At 41.1% G+C, this 19,047-nt stretch overlaps 1 protein-coding gene across 1 annotated transcript in view; it reads left to right on the top strand.

Annotated features, from left to right (window-relative positions):
• Positions 1–19,047, top strand: part of LOC124596466 (E3 ubiquitin-protein ligase UBR5) — a 354,797-nt gene that overhangs the window by 75,678 nt on the left and 260,072 nt on the right. The window contains exons 8-9 of the mRNA XM_047135607.1: positions 6,982–7,133; positions 9,711–9,980. Of these exons, the coding sequence (XP_046991563.1) occupies positions 6,982–7,133; positions 9,711–9,980 (422 nt within the window). The remainder of the gene's footprint in view (positions 1–6,981; positions 7,134–9,710; positions 9,981–19,047) is intronic.

Genomic DNA, 19,047 nt, shown 5'->3' with positions numbered 1-19,047 from the left:
TACCTTAGGGGGAAAAAAGGACGGGTATACACTCGCTCGCGCGCACACTCACACACACACACACACACACACACACACATATCCATCCACACATATACAGACACAAGCAGACATATTTAAAGACAAAGAGTTTGGGCAGAGATGTCAGTCGAGGCGGAAGTGCAGAGGCAAAGATGATGTTGAATGACAGGTGAGGTGTGAGTGACGGCAACTTGAAATTAGCGGAGATTGAGGCCTGGTGGGTAATGGGAAGAGAGGATATATTGAAGAGCAAGTTCCCATCTCCGGAGTTCGGATAGGTTGGTGTTGGTGGGAAGTATCCAGATAACCCGGACGGTGTAACACTGTGCCAAGATGTGCTGGCCGTGCACCAAGGCATGTTTAGCCACAGGGTGATTCTCATTACCAACAAACACTGTCTGCCTGTGTCCATTCCTGCGAATGGACAGTTTGTTGATGGTCATTCCCATATAGAATGCATCACAGTGTAGGCAGGTCAGTTGGTAAATCACGTGGGTGCTTTCACACGTGGCTCTGCCTTTGATCGTGTACATCTTCCGGGTTACAGGACTGGAGTAGGTGGTGGTAGGAGGGTGCATGGGACAGGTTTTACATCGGGAGCGGTTAAGAGGATAGGAGCCAGAGGGTAGGGAAGGTGGTTTGGGGATTTCATAGGGATGAACTAACAGGTTACGAAGGTTAGGTGGATGGCGGAAAGACACTCTTGGTGGAGTGGGGAGGATTTCATGAAGGATGGATCTCATTTCAGGGCAGGATTTGAGGAAGTCGTATCCTTGCTGGAGAGCCACATTCAGAGTCTGGTCCAGTCCCGGAAAGTATCCTGTCACAAGTGGGGCACTTTCTTGGTTCTTCTGTGGGGGATTCTGGGTTTGAGGGGATGAGGAAGTGGCTCTGGTTATTTGCTTCTGTACCAGGTCGGAAGGGTAGTTGCGGGATGCGAAAGCTGTTGTCAGGTTGTTGGTGTAATGGTTCAGGGATTCCGGGCTGGAGCAGATTAGTTTGCCACGAAGACCTAGGCTGTAGGGAAGGGACCGTTTGATGTGGAATGGGTGGCAGCTGTCATAATGGAGGTACTGTTGCTTGTTGGTGTGTTTGATGAGGACGGACGTGTGAAGCTGGCCATTGGACAGGTGGAGGTCAACATCAAGGAAAGTGGCATGGGATTTGGAGTAGGACCAGGTGAATCTGATGGAACCAAAGGAGTTGAGGCCAGATTCACACGTCCATCCACATCAAACCCACCAACAAGCAACAGTACCTCCATTATGACAGCTGCCACCCATTCCACATCAAACGGTCCCTTCCCTACAGCCTAGGTCTACGTGGCAAACGAATCTGCTCCAGTCCGGAATCCCTGAACCATTACACCAACAACCTGACAACAGCTTTCGCATCCCGCAACTACCCTTCCAACCTGGTACAGAAGCAAATAACCAGAGCCACTTCCTCATCCCCTCAAACCCAGAATCCCCCACAGAAGGACCACAAAAGTGCCCCACTTGTGACAGGATACTTTCCGGGACTGGACCAGACTCTGAATGTGGCTCTCCAGCAGGGATACGACTTCCTCAAATCCTGCCCTGAAACGAGATCCATCCTTCATGAAATCCTCCCCACTCCACCAAGAGTGTCTTTCCGCCATCCACCTAACCTTCGTAACCTGTTAGTTCATCCCTATGAAATCCCCAAACCACCTTCCCTACCCTCTGGCTCCTATCCTTGTAACCCCCCCCCCCCCCTCCCCCCGGGTGTAAAACCTGTCCCATGCACCCTCCTACCACCACCTACTCCAGTCCTGTAACCCGGAAGGTGTACACGATCAAAGGCAGAGCCACGTGTGAAAGCACCCACGTGATTTACCAACTGACCTGCCTACACTGTGATGCATTCTATATGGGAATGACCATCAACAAACTGTCCATTCGCAGGAATGGACACAGGCAGACAGTGTTTGTTGGTAATGAGAATCACCCTGTGGCTAAACATGCCTTGGTGCACGGCCAGCACATCTTGGCACAGTGTTACACCGTCCGGGTTATCTGGATACTTCCCACCAACACCAACCTATCCGAACTCCGGAGATGGGAACTTGCTCTTCAATATATCCTCTCTTCCCATTACCCACCAGGCCTCAATCTCCGCTAATTTCAAGTTGCCGCCACTCACACCTCACCTGTCATTCAACATCATCTTTGCCTCTGCACTTCCGTCTCGACTGACATCTCTGCCCAAACTCTTTGTCTTTAAATATGTCTGCTTGTGTCTGTATATGTGTGTGTGGATGGATATGTGTGTGTGCGCGAGTGTATACCCGTCCTTTTTTCCCCCTAAGGTAAGTCTTTCCGCTCCCGGGATTGGAATGACTCCTTACCCTCTCCCTTAAAACCCACATCCTTTCGTCTTTCCCTCTCCTTCCCTCTTTCCTGATGAGGCAACAGTTTGTAGCGAAAGCTAGAATCTTGTGTGTATGTTTGTGTTTTTTTTGTGTGTCTATCAACGTGCCAGCGCTTTCGTTTGGTAAGTCACATCATCTTTGTTTTTAGATATATTTTTCCCATGTGGAATGTTTCCCTGTATTAATAGATAACCATCTAGTATTGACATAACCTTTTAGTATTTACATGCCACAGGATTTCAGCCCATTCAGCATAAAAAATTAAAAAAATGAGTTTAATGTTTCACTTTGTTTGGCAGAACAGAAAAAGTTACTTTGTTGTTGTTGTTGTTGTTGTTGTTGTGGTCTTCAGTCCTGAGACTGGTTTGATGCAGCTCTCCATGCTACTCGATCCTGTGCAAGTTTCATCATCTCCCAGTACCTACTGCAACCTACATCCTTCTGAATCTGCTTGGTGTATTCATCTCTTGGTCTCCCTCTACGATTTTTACCCCCCCACGCTGCCCTCCAATACTAAATTGGTGATCCCTTGATACCTCAGAACATGTCCTACCAACCGAGCCCTTCTTCTAGTCAAGTTGTGCCACAAACTTCTCTTCTCCCCAATCCTATTCAATACTTCCTCATTAGTTATGTGATCTACCGATCTAATCTTCAGCATTCTTCTGTAGCACCACATTTACTATATATTTTCAATACTAACACTTCATCATTATCATCATCATCATCATCATCATCAACAACAACATCAACTACAACAATGGGTTGTCTGCCTTACGGCAGGTATTGACTGCAAACCCCTCCATGCTTCTCTGTCTTCTGCGTTCCTCGTCATTCTTTGGTACCCTCCTTGTGGCCTGCTGACATCATCCAGCATCTGGAACCTCCTCCTGCCCTTCCCTCTCGTTCCCGGAATGAAACCTTCAGTTGGCTCTACTAGAAGGCAATCTCTTCTTAGATTGTGGCCTGTCCAGTTTAGGCTGTTGATATACTTTCCGGGATGTGAGGTCGTAGTCCAAGAACTTTTCTGCTCCTTTTCTTGGACCACGACCTCACATCCCGGAAAGTATATCAACAGCCATGTCACCCGGTCATGAAAGCCTTCATTCTACTGTCCAGTTTAGTTTCCTGTTCTTCAACGTCAGCAGCATCCTTCATTCTTCTCCAACTCTCCTCAGCACTTCATACCTGACTTTTATCAGTCCAGCTGATCTTCTTCATTTTACGCCATATCCACATTTCACAAGCTTCAATTCTCTTCTCATCCTGTTTTCTCAAAGTCCATGTTTCTGCTCCGTACAAGGCCACGCTCCATATTAAGCACTTAACTGGTTGCTTCGTTAATTCCTTGTTTAAACAACTAGTTAGGAGTCTTCTCTGCTTTTGAAATGCCTCTTTCGCCAGAGCCATTCTCACTTCGGTATCTTGTTGTCTTCTTTAATCCAACTTCCCAAATACTTGAATGCTCTTACATGTTCTATGATTTCTGACCCCGATCTTAATTTTCACTTTTGTCTTCTTTAGGCCTATGACAATGCTTGTGGTTTTCTTTTTATTAATTTTCATACCATATGCTGCACAGGCTTCATTTAGCATTTGAATCAGCATCACTTGATTATCTGCGAGAATCGCCATGTTATCTGCAGATCTGATACGTCAACATCTACATATTGTAAACAGTCGCATGCATTTTTCGTGGCATTATGAATCACATGGTTAAAGCAACTGACTTTGAGGATATTTTCATTCTCATTATTTAATAGTTTCACGATTGAAGGGTGCTTGCCATAATTTATGTTGCCACTATCAGCACAGTATGATGATTTATTACCGACATTCAAGTTATTATTTGACTTCAGTGAATTTTTTTAACAACCTATTGCAGTTTCATTTGCCTGTTCTAAAAAATACAACAGTTTGTTTTCAGTTCCACTAAAGAAGTCAGAATGTTGTGTTACAACAAGAAACATTTCCCTGTTTAGGTGATTGGAGGCATCTGTTGCTAAAGAAAAGAACAAGCTACATTTTATGGGATCATTTAAAACTTCCAAGAAATTGTTCATATGACATGGGGCCAATATGTTCATTACGATCATTTCAGTTTTAGTTCACACACAAGATAGAGGGTGATGCAGAATAATGGGAATGTTTGAAAAAGTGGCAGCCATGGGCAGGTGCCAGCACTGCAGGTTCATGACATTTAGTGAGTAAACAGTCCGCCATTTCAGTAATCGTGGATCAGTGGAGTGGACAACTGCATGTGTTAGCCATAAAAATGTTTTATAAAAACAATGATTGGTAGCGGCGCAGAGGGAGTTTCGACGTTTTTATAATTTAGGACGTCATGATGCTGTTCTGTCGAAACACGCGATAAAATGTTGGATTAATAATTTGAAGAGACTGGATTTGCCCTCAAGAAGAAACCAACAGGAATGTGTTCTCTAGTGAACATTGATGTTGTATGTGAGTCTGTCTTACAGAGCCCACAGCGTTCAAACTGTAAGCAAGCAGCTGTGGTTGGAATGTCCCAGGAGAGTGTTTGAAGAATTGTTTATCTCGATTTAAAATTTCATATGTAGAAACTACAGATGGTGCAACAATTGAAGGACAACGATTTCCAGTTATGATTAGGATTCTGTCAACAAATGATAACAAAAAATAAACAATGACAATGAATTTCCAAACAGGTTGTGGATGTCAGATTCGGCACGTTCCCCTCTCACAGGTTATGTGAATAAACAGAACTACCATTACTGAGCAAACACATATCCAAGTGATGTTCATTAGTGCCCTTTACATGCTAGTAAAGTGACAGTATGGTGTGGTGTTTCATCACATGGGATTATCGAACCCTATTTTTTCGCAAATGAACTGATTGTTGTGTGGAGATGTTATGAGCTTTCATTACATGTGCATTGAACAGCTTTCCAAACATTCAGGCAGCCTGGTTTCGACAGGACGGATCAACATGACACACTGCATGGCAATCAATGGCAGATGTACAAGAATTGTTCCGCAACCGTGTGATCTCATGATTCAGTAACATTCCCTGGCTCCCTAGATCACTAGATTTATCCATTTGTCATTTTTGCTTGTGTGGTTACCTCAAGAGCAAAGTCTACACAACTTGATCAAGAACCCTGGATGAGTTAAAACAGAGAATTCGGGATGCAATTCACAGTATCCCAGCTGAGATGCTGCAGCGGTCGTTGGAGGAATCTCAATAGCAGATTTCACGAATGTGTTCATACAGATGTAATTTTTTTAAAAATGATAAATGCCATCAATGTTTAGTAAATGGCAAAGTTGCAAGGTTTCAATTACTATGAAGGCAATTTGTTTCCTTCATCACTTCCAGTTTTATTGGATTGTAGAAATGTTCCCATTTTTCCATGTCACTCTGTATTTTCTTTGACACATTAGATTCACTGAACACGTTTTTTGAAAGTTTTATTGCACAGTCGAGGCTTCTACAGCTTAGATTGTGTTTTACTGTGTGGTAGACTAATGAAAGTTCACGAGCAATGGTTTTCACATCATCATTTGTTAGATCTTTGTCCAAGTGAGGAGAGTTGAAGAAAGTAGTTATCTTGGATGGAGTAGTGAGATCATTTGCTTTGCATTCATGATCTGCAAGCAAATACAAGAAGTTAACTCAGAAAATTACCAATTAGAACATGTTCAACAGTAAGATATATTTTTTTATATTACATAGTAATACTTATTACCTGAAATATTCATGTGCTGTACACAGTCATGCTTGCTGCCATGTGCGATGCTAAACTGACGTTTGCAGATTGAACTGTTTACTTTATAAGTATTTGACCGTGCTGGTCCAGTCCAGGAATAGAAAGTTTCCCCACTTTATAAGATATGTACACATATACTTCATGTTTTCTTTTTTGGTTGCTGCCCATCATAAAATCTTGGAACAATGATTCACAGTAAGCACTGGCACTGAAACAAAGTCGTGTCTAACCACCCAAGTGTTGCTTGACCATTTTCTAAAATAATAGACGTAATGTCGATATACAATCAGTTGTGTCTGCTGTGTAATGTTTCAATGACTTCTACCATGCATTCAGAATTTAAATACTTAGAAAATATTTGTACATGTGTAAAAATAGCTAAAAACAGGTGAAAACTGCCCAATGAGCAGAAGATCATGTGAAAAAATATGTTCAAATATGGGAGAGTTCGTCGCTGTACACATTTCACATAAAAATGGGAACCTTCTTCATGCATGGGGTTAGAGGGCTACCGCATCATGTAACCCTTGATTGTACTGGAAGCTTTTCTGAGTTTTAGGGCCACATGCACTGTACACTTACTTTTATAATATATATTGAATTGATTGGAATTTGAGCTAAATTCTCAGTGATACATTTTTGCCAGCATCCCCCGTCTCTTTTTTTGGCATCCCCTGTCTCCTCTCCCTGCCCCCCCCCCCCCCCCCCCCCACCTCCTGTCCACCTCCAATTCATGGAGAAATGCTTAAGAGGTATATTAGATAAAAAAATTTGCTATTGAGACTATCAGTGTCTGACTCTTGCTTTTTTTTCTAGGGGTGTTCTTCCATTTGGACAACGAAAACGCTTGTGGGAGAAACACAGAGCAAAAACTCGGAAGCGTAGACCATCCACAGCATCAGCAGAAATAGTGTGTGGGAGCCAAGTTTGCATGAAGAATAGCCCAATGTATCAGCCAGGAGCTATAGGTTTGTTTTTATTTTGGACCTTTTATTATTCTGAATGTAATGTACTGTACCGTTGTTTTGACTGTAAACTGCTAATACTTTGGCAATTGAACACAAATGAATTTCAGATAACAATATGCTGAGTAAACAGTTAGTGTCAGAATTGGATTCTATGTCACATCTAATAATAAGCTAGAAAATATTTTACAGGCAGAACTGAAGCTTGAATAAATTATGAACTACAATAGTAGAATAAGGAAGGGAAGATATAGGTATAATGTGCTCTCAACAGTGAGTCGTCAGGGATGGATCAGAGTTCAGACAGAAAGTGATGGCGGAGGAAATTGTCTATGTCCTCTTCAGAGGATCCACCCTGGTAATGTCTTATAAGGAGTTAGATACAGTAATCAAGCAGTAAAGTTAGGCTAGATTTTAATTTTTGTTCCTAAAAAATATGAATTTTAATTTCATGCAATGTATTGTGTGAAGTACGCATACAGACAAGAAGAAAACCAGGCACTTGGATAAGGAACTACTTCACTAATGCCATAATTAAGTTAAAATTCAGTGTTGCAAAAATGTTGATTTTCACAGTTTCCTTGATAACTCAATTTGTAATAAACATTTTGCATTTATTTTTATCGGATTTTAACCCATAGGTGAAACATTCATTAGTATCATCAGTTCACTCCTTTGAGTTCCTTATTGGTTATATTTTAAGCCAAAGAGGTTTCCAAAACAAAACAAAAATTTTGCTTCAAAATTTTATTCCATTTTGAAGTCCTATTTCTCAAATGAAACGCCTCCAATTTTTAGCATAACCATCATTTGCAAGAGTTTATTTCATGGGGACATTCTATGAATAGTCTGTAAATGAAAAAAAGATAAATACCTGCTGCAATGTTTTCAGAAGTTCAATATTTAGTTCATAGTGGATTGCAGATTCAGTGGTAATCAGAGTACAGATTGTCAGGACGCTGAGGTTTCACAACATTTTAATTGGATGCATAGATAGATACTCATTTTGTTCCATATATGTGTTAATTTTCCTTGTGCAGTTCCTAATTGAATATTTGAGAAAGTGAAATAAATAAAAGATCTTAAACATATTTTTGTGTAGATTTATTATTTCTAGTATTGAATCCATTAACTGAGCTTCTAATATGAAAAATAGATTATTTGTGACAAGTTTCATTCAAAGCCTGTTACTTGCTCCAGTTGGACATGAAGCACAGGAAGTTTAAATACATGGATTGAACTGACTTCATTCTATTATTTTCAGAAGTTTTTGATTCATGGGCATACATATACAATATCCTGAAATCATCGCCAGAGGTGTCAAAAATATATGCGTCAGAAGAAATCCTAAGCCTGACTGGGAATTAAACCCCAGACATTTAATCTCTGAGTCACGTGGAATGTAAAGTGTACCAGAACACCCAGTGTGAAACTCAGTTCACTTTTTTCCTTTAAAACAAATGAGCCTTGCTACTGTTTTTTCCTATGGCAGTACCAAAGCTATGTTATCGGTTGACACTAGCAAGTAACAGCACATGCGCTGACTAGCTCTACTTACTTCATTTCTCCTAGCCGGCTGCTGACTTCCTAATTGCCTCCTGCAGTAGAGTTGGAGGTAACTGGAAGGAGTGTGCTAGTGAGATAATCCCACCTAACCACCAATTAACCACGTACACTACCTGGGTCCAAGCAAATTGTAACAATAGTCCAGCCTCACAAAACTTAGGTTGTGTGACATTGACAGAGTTAAAGAAAGATCACTGCCACATGACACACAGCTATCTCCTTCAGAAAACAAGCCACTGTAGTGAGCCATTCTCTGTCACACACAAATGCTGCCCTCCCTTTTAAATGACATACTGGTGAATATAGAGAATCTGTGAAAATCCCGAGTCCAGTGTGCTCGTGTTTCTGAATTGGCTGAGAACATTGTGTAAGAGATAACTGTTGTTTGTTAGGGACATATTATTCTTATTTTATTTTTGCCTTAAGTCAAGCCCTAATATTTCGTGTCGTATATGTGTGTGCATGTACACCTGTGACATGTGGCTTTAGATCACTTTAGGTAAAATTTGATACTTGATTTTTTTTATGCAAGGATTCTAAAGACCAAAGTGTTGAACTTCAAGAATCTTCAGTTGATCAGTCCCTTGTGATTGATATGAACAGTTCTGCTTTATTCTGAGATGTGCAGTGACTGAAGATGATGTGAAGGTGTTTCCTGGTCTTGTTACGTAATTGCAATTTAGATTTGATCACTTTGGGAAAGTTGCGAGAGCTTGTCATTGAACATCATTTTGTACATCGTGAATTACAATATATGGCTTCTAGGCAATTGGTCATATTTGTGAGATAATTAAAAGTGAAGGTGTGTGCGTGCGTGCGTGCGTGTTTGTGTGTGTGTACAGTGAAAAAAATCTAATCAATAACGAAATGTACTGTATTTAAGGTTCTCCCCCATCCCATTCTAATGTGCTCCACATTTGTTTGTATATGCATGTGAGCTTGAGAGTGTGTGTGTTTGTTTTCAGTCAGATGTAGCATGACCAGAACTCAGGAACATAACTTTTTCTTCAACAGGTTTCACCATATCGGGCGGGGTTCCAAAAGTGGGCCAGCTGCTGAATGCTGCATGGAATTTGACTGATGTATGCCGTTTCAAGCTGCTAAATACAACTGCACCTGATCAGCAACGTCGCGATGCACAGAGCTCATCTGGAACATTGCCAGCTCCTAGTTCCAGTAAAAGCAACAGCCACAAGGAAACAGCCGATAGGTTGGATATGCCACCACCTCCCTCACCTGCTTCCAGCACGTGCAGTGATACAGGCAGCATTACCACCAGTCACAGTGAGTACTTTTATATAACTCTCTGAATTGTGAAGTGATTATTCACCTTTTAACTGTACACAGTGAATGAACAAAATGAACTCATTGCTATGTATCTTAAGCTTCAGGGTTGACGTATTATACAGGAAAATGTATTGCTACTGACAAGAGATTCTCGAGTTCCTAAATGTCATTAGAGTGAGGGATACATGCAATTAGCTTGTATTGGGATTTATGACAAAGCCATTGCTTATTTAAGCAGCAAAATATAAAATATTAACCTAATCCTTTTGACTAACTGTTGACATATCTCTGTCCTCGGGGAATTATACTACACTTCCCAGAGTTATAGGGGATTGTTAAGTGTGTTTGGTGGTATATTTCTTGATAGTTGTGATTCGTCACTGAATTTCACAAAAAGAATTTTTCCATGTTCTCTCTTGTGCTGCTGCTGTTGTTGATACATAGAGTTATATGTAAATTAGCACCACAGCTGCTGGTAAGAAGATAATTTTTGCTAACACAGAATGTTTCCTTTGAACATTTTCAGGTGACTTGTATTGGACACACACATTGAGATATGTAGCTATCACTAGTGAAAATTAAACAGTTTTCTGATGGTAATTGAGGTCGTGGTATACATACATCATATTGCAGTTGACAGACTTTTAGCATGTTATTTATTACAGCGTAGCAGTGTGTTTTTCAGATAAATTCTGCCTGAATATATATAAACAAAGATGAGGTGACTTACCGAACGAAAGCGCTGGCCTCAATCTCCGCTAATATCAAGTTGCCGCCACTCATACCTCACCTGTCTTTCAACAACTTCTTTGCCTCTACACTTCCGCCTCAACTGACATCTCTGCCCAAACTCTTCGTCTTTAAATATGTCTGCTTGTGTGAGTATGTGTGGATGGATATGTGTGTGTGTGCGAGTGTATACCTGTCCTTTTTTCCCCCTAAGGTAAGTCTTTCCGCTCCCGGGATTGGAATGACTCCTTACCCTCTCCCTTAAAACCCACTTCCTTTCGTCTTTCCCTCTCCTTCCCTCTTTCCTGATGAGGCAACAGTTTGTTGCGAAAGCTTGAATTTTGTGTGTATGTTTGTGTTTGTTTGTGTGTCTATCGACCTGCCAGCGCTTTCGTTCGGTAAGTCACCTCATCTTTGTTTTTATATATAATTTTTCCCACGTGGAATGTTTCTTTAGGGAAACATTCCACGCGGGAAAAATATATTTAAAAACAAAGATGATGTGACGTAACATACGAAAGCGCTGGCAGGTCGATAGAAACACAAACACACACATACATACACACAAAATTCTAGCTTTCGCAACCAATGGTTGCTTCGTCAGGAAAGAGGGAAGGAGAGGGAAAGACGAAAGTATGTGGATTTTAAGGGAGAGGGTAAGAAGTCATTCCAATCCCGGGAGCGGAAAGACTTACCTTAGGGGGAAAAAAGGACAGGTATACACTCTCTCTCACACACACACACACACACACATACACACACACACACACACACACCCATCCATCCGCACATACACAGACACAAGAAGACATTTGTAAAGGCAAAGAGTTTGGGCAGAGATGTCAGTCGAGGCGGAAGTACAGAGGCAAAGATGTTGTTGAGACAGGTGAGGTATGAGCGCCGGCAAATTGAAATTAGCGGAGATTGAGGCCTGGTGAATAACGGGAAGAGAGGATATATTGAAGAGCAAGTTCCCATCTCCGGAGTTCGGATAGGTTGGTGTTAGTGGGAAGTATCCAGATAACCCGGACGGTTTCACACTGTGTCAAGATGTACTGGCCGTGCACCAAGGCATGTTTAGCCACAGGGTGATCCTCATTACCAACAAACACTGTCTGCCTGTGTCCATTCATGCGAATGGACAATTTGTTGCTGGTCATTCCCACATAGAAAGCTTCACAGTGTAGGCAGGTCAGTTGGTAAATCACGTGGGTGCTTTCACACGTGGCTCTGCCTTTGATCGGTTACATCTTCCGGGTTACAGGACTGGAGTAGGTGGTGGTAGGAGGGTGCATGGGACAGGTTTTACACCGGGGGCGGTTACAAGGATGGGAGCCAGAGGGTAAGGAAGGTGGTTTGGGGATTTCATAGGGATGAACTAACAGGTTACGAAGGTTAGGTGGACGGCGGAAAGACACTCTTGGTGGAGTGGGGAGGATTTCATGAAGGATGGATCTCATTTCAGGGCAGGATTTGAGGAAGTCGTATCCCTGCTGGAGACCCACATTCAGAGTCTGGTCCAGTCCCGGAAAGTATCCTGTCACAAGTGGGGCACTTCCGTGGTTCTTCTGTGGGGGATTCTGGGTTTGAGGGGATGAGGAAGTGGCTCTGGTTATTTGCTTCTGTACCAGGTCGGAAGGGTAGTTGCGGGATGCGAAAGCTGTTGTCAGGTTGTTGGTGTAATGGTTCAGGGATTCCGGGCTGGAGCAGATTCGTTTGCCACGAAGACCTAGGCTGTAGGGAAGGGACCGTTTGATGTGGAATGGGTGGCAGCTGTCATAATGGAGGTACTGTTGTTTGTTGGTGTGTTTGATGTGGACGGACGTGTGAAGCTGGCCATTGGACAGGTGGAGGTCAACGTCAAGGAAAGTGGCATGGAATTTGGAGTAGGACCAGGTGAATCTGATGGAACCAAAGGAGTTGAGGTTGGAGAGGAAAATCAGGAGTTCTTCTTCACTGTGAGTCCAGATCATGAAGATGTCATCAATAAATCTGTACCAAACTTTGGGTTGGCAGGCCTGGGTAACCAAGAAGGCTTCCTCTAAGCGACCCATGAATAATAAATTATGGTCCCCAAGACTCCTCACCTGCCTTTGGAATTGTTTTGCAGATTGAAATTTGGTTTCTGAATCTCTGTTTTATCGTTACATAATCTCACTTCTGGTGTCTCCAGGCCCCTATACATGTTAATTTTTTCACGTTCCTGAATAAAGTGTTAGCAATGATTAAATGGTGCTGTGTGTCAAATTCTACCAAGTAGTCTCCCTTTTTATTCCCTTTCCCCTGTTTGTTTTCTAATACTGAATTTCAGGCCACCACCAATATTAATTTTTTTCTGTCGATTTGATCTGAAATATTTCTTTTGTCCACCATACAAGCTTTCATTATCACCTTCATTTGCAGAGTGGTCATATATACATGCACTTTGTGCTGTGTTGTGTGTTTGAAAATTTAAGCAGCATTCTGTTCTAATAATGTTGTTATTAAAATTGGGCAAAAGAAGTGGGTTGCCAGTGTTTTAATGGTATCATTCCCACTACCTGCATATTAGACCGCTACATTGTATGATTAACTCAGCTGCTGAATAGTCAGCCTGTAGATTACCAAATGATGAACTGCTTGATGATATCTGTTGTTTAGTGAAGAGTTACATGAAGTAAGGTTTCAAGAATTCTGAGGCCTTTGCAACAAGGAAACAAAGAAGATATTTCAGTAAATTTTCACAAGATGTCTGTCATCATGAAGGTTTTCATAGAGCCCAGAAATCGGTATTCCAAGCCTACTATTTCAACCTTATACATATGACAAGCTATATTACCACAGACAAATATTTCTGTAGTGAGTGAATCTTGTACTCACACGTGTGCTGCTCAGTTAAAGGTATGTGCCTGGCACTCTCACACAAATCTTTTTGTGGGTCATCTATCAGAATTCTCCCTGTGAGCACCAATTTGTAACTCTCTTATTAGATAAAGATTTTTTTCGATCATATTTTCATGATAAGGATTGTGGTAAAACACCGCTTTTTAATTCTTCTTCAACCTGTTTCATGTGGACCCTTTCCACTTCAGCGTAATATCTGTCTCATCCCCTGTGATGGCTCCACGAAACCCGTTTCAGTATGGAAGCCCACGGACCTCAACAATACAGGGTGTCCCACTCAAAGCTCGCTGATTTCATGGACTCAGGGGAGAGAAACCATAGCATATACAACAATGAAAAATGCACCACATTGCAGAGCATCTCAAAGAATTTATAGTCCCATGTCAGAAGTACCAAGTATCGTCACCTGAGTGCAGAGTGAAGTGAAAATGGCGACTCCATAGCAGCACACGCAAGCAGTAGTGTGGTTTGCAGAAACAAAATCACCGATTACTAAATTATTGTCGTGCGTATGAATGTGATCCACCTGATATGCAAACAATTAAGGAATCGTGTAGGAAGTTTCTGGCAACAGGAAGTGTTCTGAAACATTCTGGCGGTGCACGTTATGGAGTTTTAGAAGAGACAGTTGGGGACATACGGCAAACATTTCTCAGAAGTCAGTTCGTTGAGCATCTAGGCAATGTGATGTACCTTGATCAACATTGCATCGTGTAGTTCACCAGCGTCTTTGTATGTGTGCTTACAGAGTGAAAACTCTGCAACAGCTGACGCCGAACGACAAACCATGCTGACAACAGTTTGCTGCGGATATGCAGCAGCATATTTATATGGATACCAGCTTTCTGGAAAGATGTTTATTCTCAGATGAGGAAACCTTTCATCTATCAGGAAGGGTTAACAAGCATAATGTTCAGATTCTGGGTTTGCAAAATCTAAACATTGTCATTGAACATGTTTGTGATAGCCATTTTCACTTCATGCGACCATGCTGCACTCTTGCGACAATACATGGCACTTCTGACGTGGGAATATAAATTCTTTCAGATGATCTATAATGTGGTGCATTTTTCATTGTCATATCTATTGTGGGTTTTTTCCCCCTGTGTCTTTGCAATCGGGGAGTTTTGAGTTGGATGCCCTGTACTTCACTGTCTGCACCTTGCCTCTCCCTTTCAATCTCGAAACAACTTCGGATCACACATTCCATTGTGGTGAAGGACTTGCAAAGGGCTTTACAGGTGGGCAGTTCCGAATATACCTCCTTTGACCTTTCGCACCCTATAATCAGCTACGAAGGTCCATTTCTCATTATTACCCAATTTTAAGTTAGAGTGGAAGTAATCCACACGAGAACCATGGCTTTAAGCAACTTTTTTTGCCCATTGAAATGAGGAATGTCATCTTCAAAGTCCTTCCTAGTTTTCCAAAAGCACTTGTCAAAATGTTTGTCCATCCCACGAAATGACCCGCTCTATCCTCTGGCAAATTTTGCTTCTAACCCTTTTTGCGTGGTCTGTACCTGTGTGAAAGGCCGAACCATGACATCATTCCTGTTCACAAACATGTCATGTATCAGTCCAGTCTCACTCACTAGGTAAATTCCTGTGGATTTTAAAGGACCTAAATGTAGCAAGCATAACTAGTCTTGTCAATGTTGAATATATCCTGTCATATGTTGATGGCGTTAGGACAGCAACCAGCCACAAATTTACTTTCAGTCCCTTTATTCAAAGGTTACTGTTACCGGTTTCGACTCGTTGTGATTCATCCTCAGACGGTTTACACGCTTTCTTTATGACAAAAAAAGCACCACGTCATAAAGAAAGCGTGTAAACTGTCTGAGGATGAATCACAATGATTCGAAACCGGTAGCGGTACCCTTTGAACAGCCACGAACTCCATCATGTCATCATATGACAAAATTGCATATCCTGTCATAAGTGGGGCCGCAATGTGTTACTATCATTGCAGCTGCTGGACATGCTTTATCACAGAGGCAACTCTAACCAGCCTGTTATTCATAAGGTTGGCACCAACTCTAATGAAATTGCACTTGTGAGAACTGTTCCTCCAGGACACTCTTTCCTTCCCAAATCTCGCTTGCCTTCGTACTGTATGCACCTCTACACTGATTGCCATATTTTTTCTGCCCAGCTTCCTTCCCTTCACCAGCTTTTAGTTCACTTCTCACTTTTCCTTGCCTCGTTCCCTTTTGCACCCTTGATGTCGATATAAAGATGGAGTGAAAGTTTATTTGCCTTGCACAGTGGTGGCACTGGAAGAAGTGAAGTTTAGATGCAGATAAAACAGTGATACAATTTGAGGAAGAATATCAATTTTTTACTATATAATGTAATTGGATAGATAAAAAACCTGCTCACCAATTGCAGATTTCAATGCTGGGCATTGTGGTTATGACCTCCATCACAGGACCGAGCGAGGTGGCACAGTGGTTAGCACACTGGACTCGCATTCGGGAGGACGACGGTTCAATCCCGTCTCCGGCCATCCTGATTTAGATTTTCTGTGATTTCCCTAAATCGTTTCAGGCAAATGCCGGGATGGTTCCTTTGAAAGGGCACGGCCGATTTCCTTCCCAATCCTTCCCTAACCCGAGCTTGCGCTCCGTCTCCAATGACCTCGTTGTCGACGGGACGTTAAACACTAACCACCACCACCACTTCCATCACAGATGCATCAAAAAGAGGAGAAGAATGTGGGTAAGAGGGGGTGTGATGACCTTCCAATTGGGTGACATGTCCACGGTGGCATTGGGCAGAGTTGTGGTGAGATTTGGTGCCAATGTGACACCATTAACCCATTTACACCGCCACATGAACTTCTTAGATGTGCCCCCCCCCCCCCCCCCTCCCCGTCCAACAGGTGTTGACACCTTGCTGTTTAAAGCATTGTCACAGAGCACCACACTTTTTCCCTTAGCAGAGGAAAATTATACACAAATTTCAAACTTCAGTGTTGCAATGGATGGGAAATGGAGTTTTGGAAAAATGATCCTATAATTCTGTTGCACATTGTATTATTTGGACTGGTATGTAAAAGAATATTTGTATTCACGTGTATGCAGGTAAAAACTGCATATGTTAGTAATGTATTTCAAAGCATAAACAATGTTGATAAAACACACATAAGGAGGACAGAGGAATTATTGTGCTGGGGTTTTGTTACACACTGAGAGTTTAACTGCATACTGCTCCACCATTTGCTATGGTGACAGTGATGTCAGCGGTGCAGAGAATCACTGGTGGCAACAGAAGTGCAGTTTTTGTGGAGACAGTAGCATTGCACGTGTTGTCTCTTAATGCAGATCATCTATGAGTGAGCTCTTGTACCACCCTGATAACTGCTGGTCTTTCTTCTGAGGTTAACTTCAGAGAATCGGATGCACTGGCTTCCTCCCAGGGTGCCACACCTCTTTGGTTTTGGAGGCATGTTCCTCACGCAGGAACTACAGAATTTGTCACTATTAAGTTTCCTGGTAAGATCAGCTTAGTGTGAAACCTGTGGCTGACTTTATCTTTTGTCTCCTCCACTGAGCATGCAGAACAGCTTTGGTATGAATTCCTGCTTCCCCCACCCAAGAAGACACAATCATACAACTACATTCCCCCCAACAGCTAACCATTAGCCATGTGTTGCTGCCAGTTCCTCTCCATTGTCTCCCTTGCTCACATCATTCATTAATTGTTTTTTAAAAAAAGTCTGTGAACAGCTCTTGACCTCAGTATCTCAATGTATTGATTTGATTGGTTGATTTCTTTGTTAAACCGTGAAAAAATTTTCATTGTATGGATTTTGTCATTCAGAATTGAAAATAAACAGCTCAAAATTACTTTCTAACACAATTTCTTTTAATCTTGTTTTTTAGTCTTAGCTAATTATTATTTGTATATGTATTACAGAATTTCTTAATTAAATAACCTGTTGTAATTCAGGTACCCCATTTGCCGTATAAAAGCTTTTATTTTACAAATAATATTTTAGTTTTGTTTTGAAACAACAGATAATATCTGTCTTTTATGTGTAGTGGTAATTTATTATTTAATTGGATGGCACTGTACAAGAAACCCAGAGTTTTAACTTAATTTTTTCTGTGCATATGGAAAGTACACTTCTTTTAGATTCATAATTATGTACTAAACAGTTTTTGACATAGTAATCAATATTTTTTTTCTTTTTTTACTTGCATAACACTCTGAATAGTATATTCTCAAAGGGCAGTTAAAATTTCTACCATTGCAGAAAGCCGTGCTGCCGTTCTTGGTCATGATACGTACTGCTCGTTTCTGATTGAATATTTTTGCTTTTCACTCTCCAGAAAATTACACTGTAACTAATAACAGAAAGAAAATAAGAAAAATATAGTGATCTGATACATGAAATATTACGTACTGATGTAAGAATTTGGTTCAGAGATTTCTGTTGCTAAGTATTTTTACACGCGCTTCCCACTTTGAGAGTGAGCATGAATTTTTAGAAATTTTGTGCTCTTCACTCATTTTATGAATTCATTATTTATTTTCAGGTTGTGTTAACCTGGTTTTTTGTTTACTTGGAATTTTGTAGTGTTTGTTTTCTTTATATTAAGTGTGACTTAATTGTTTATTTCCAGCTTACGTACACTAAGTGTTTTTTTCAGCTTTCTCTTGGTGCTTCTTGTGACTTGTCAGTGATCAGTACACTAGTGTCATCTGCAAACAATATTGTTTGCTCATGCTTAATGCAGTGTAGGAAATTCATTTTTAAATATACAGAGTGATTCAGATGCCCCTATATATGAACTTTATGGAACCCCCAACGCCTCCAGAAAACACACGAGATTTTCATATTCTTGCATTTTCTTCATATGCTCGCTACATGCAACCTATTATTCCTACAGAAAAAAAATCAAGAGGACCTTTTTGTAGAAAAATAATATAATTAAATTTTGTACTGTGATAGGTCTTTGCTGGAGGCCACAGTTTTTGAGTTATTCAAGAAAAACTTGTTGAAGGTCACTTTTGTTTGTTTTTCTTGGATAAATTGAAACCTAAGACTTCTAGCGAAAATATATCCCAGTATAAGATTTGACTGCATTAAATTTTGTAGAAGATGACCCTGTTCATTTGTTCTGTAGGACTAATAGTTTGCGTGTAGCAAGTGAGAGAATATGAAAATTGAGTGTAGTTTTTGAAAACATTGCAGCTTGCTTAAAACCCATAGGTATGGGCAGCTGACTTGCTCTATATTTAGTGTTACTTGATATATGTGTAATTTTAGTCAACTGTACTGTTTTGCAGATATTACTGGAACCGCTCCTTCACCATCCCCTTATTCCCAGTTCATCTAGCTTATTTGACAGATTTTGCGATCAACTGTGTCGAATGTTTTAGTTGGATAGAGAAATATACCTGTCATATAGTTCCTTTTTTGAGTAGTTTATTAGTCTATC

The sequence above is a fragment of the Schistocerca americana genome, chromosome 2, assembly GCF_021461395.2.
Source record: "Schistocerca americana isolate TAMUIC-IGC-003095 chromosome 2, iqSchAmer2.1, whole genome shotgun sequence".
In the NCBI taxonomy this organism is placed as follows: domain Eukaryota; kingdom Metazoa; phylum Arthropoda; class Insecta; order Orthoptera; family Acrididae; genus Schistocerca; species Schistocerca americana.
This window is presented reverse-complemented; position numbering and strand designations above follow the sequence as displayed.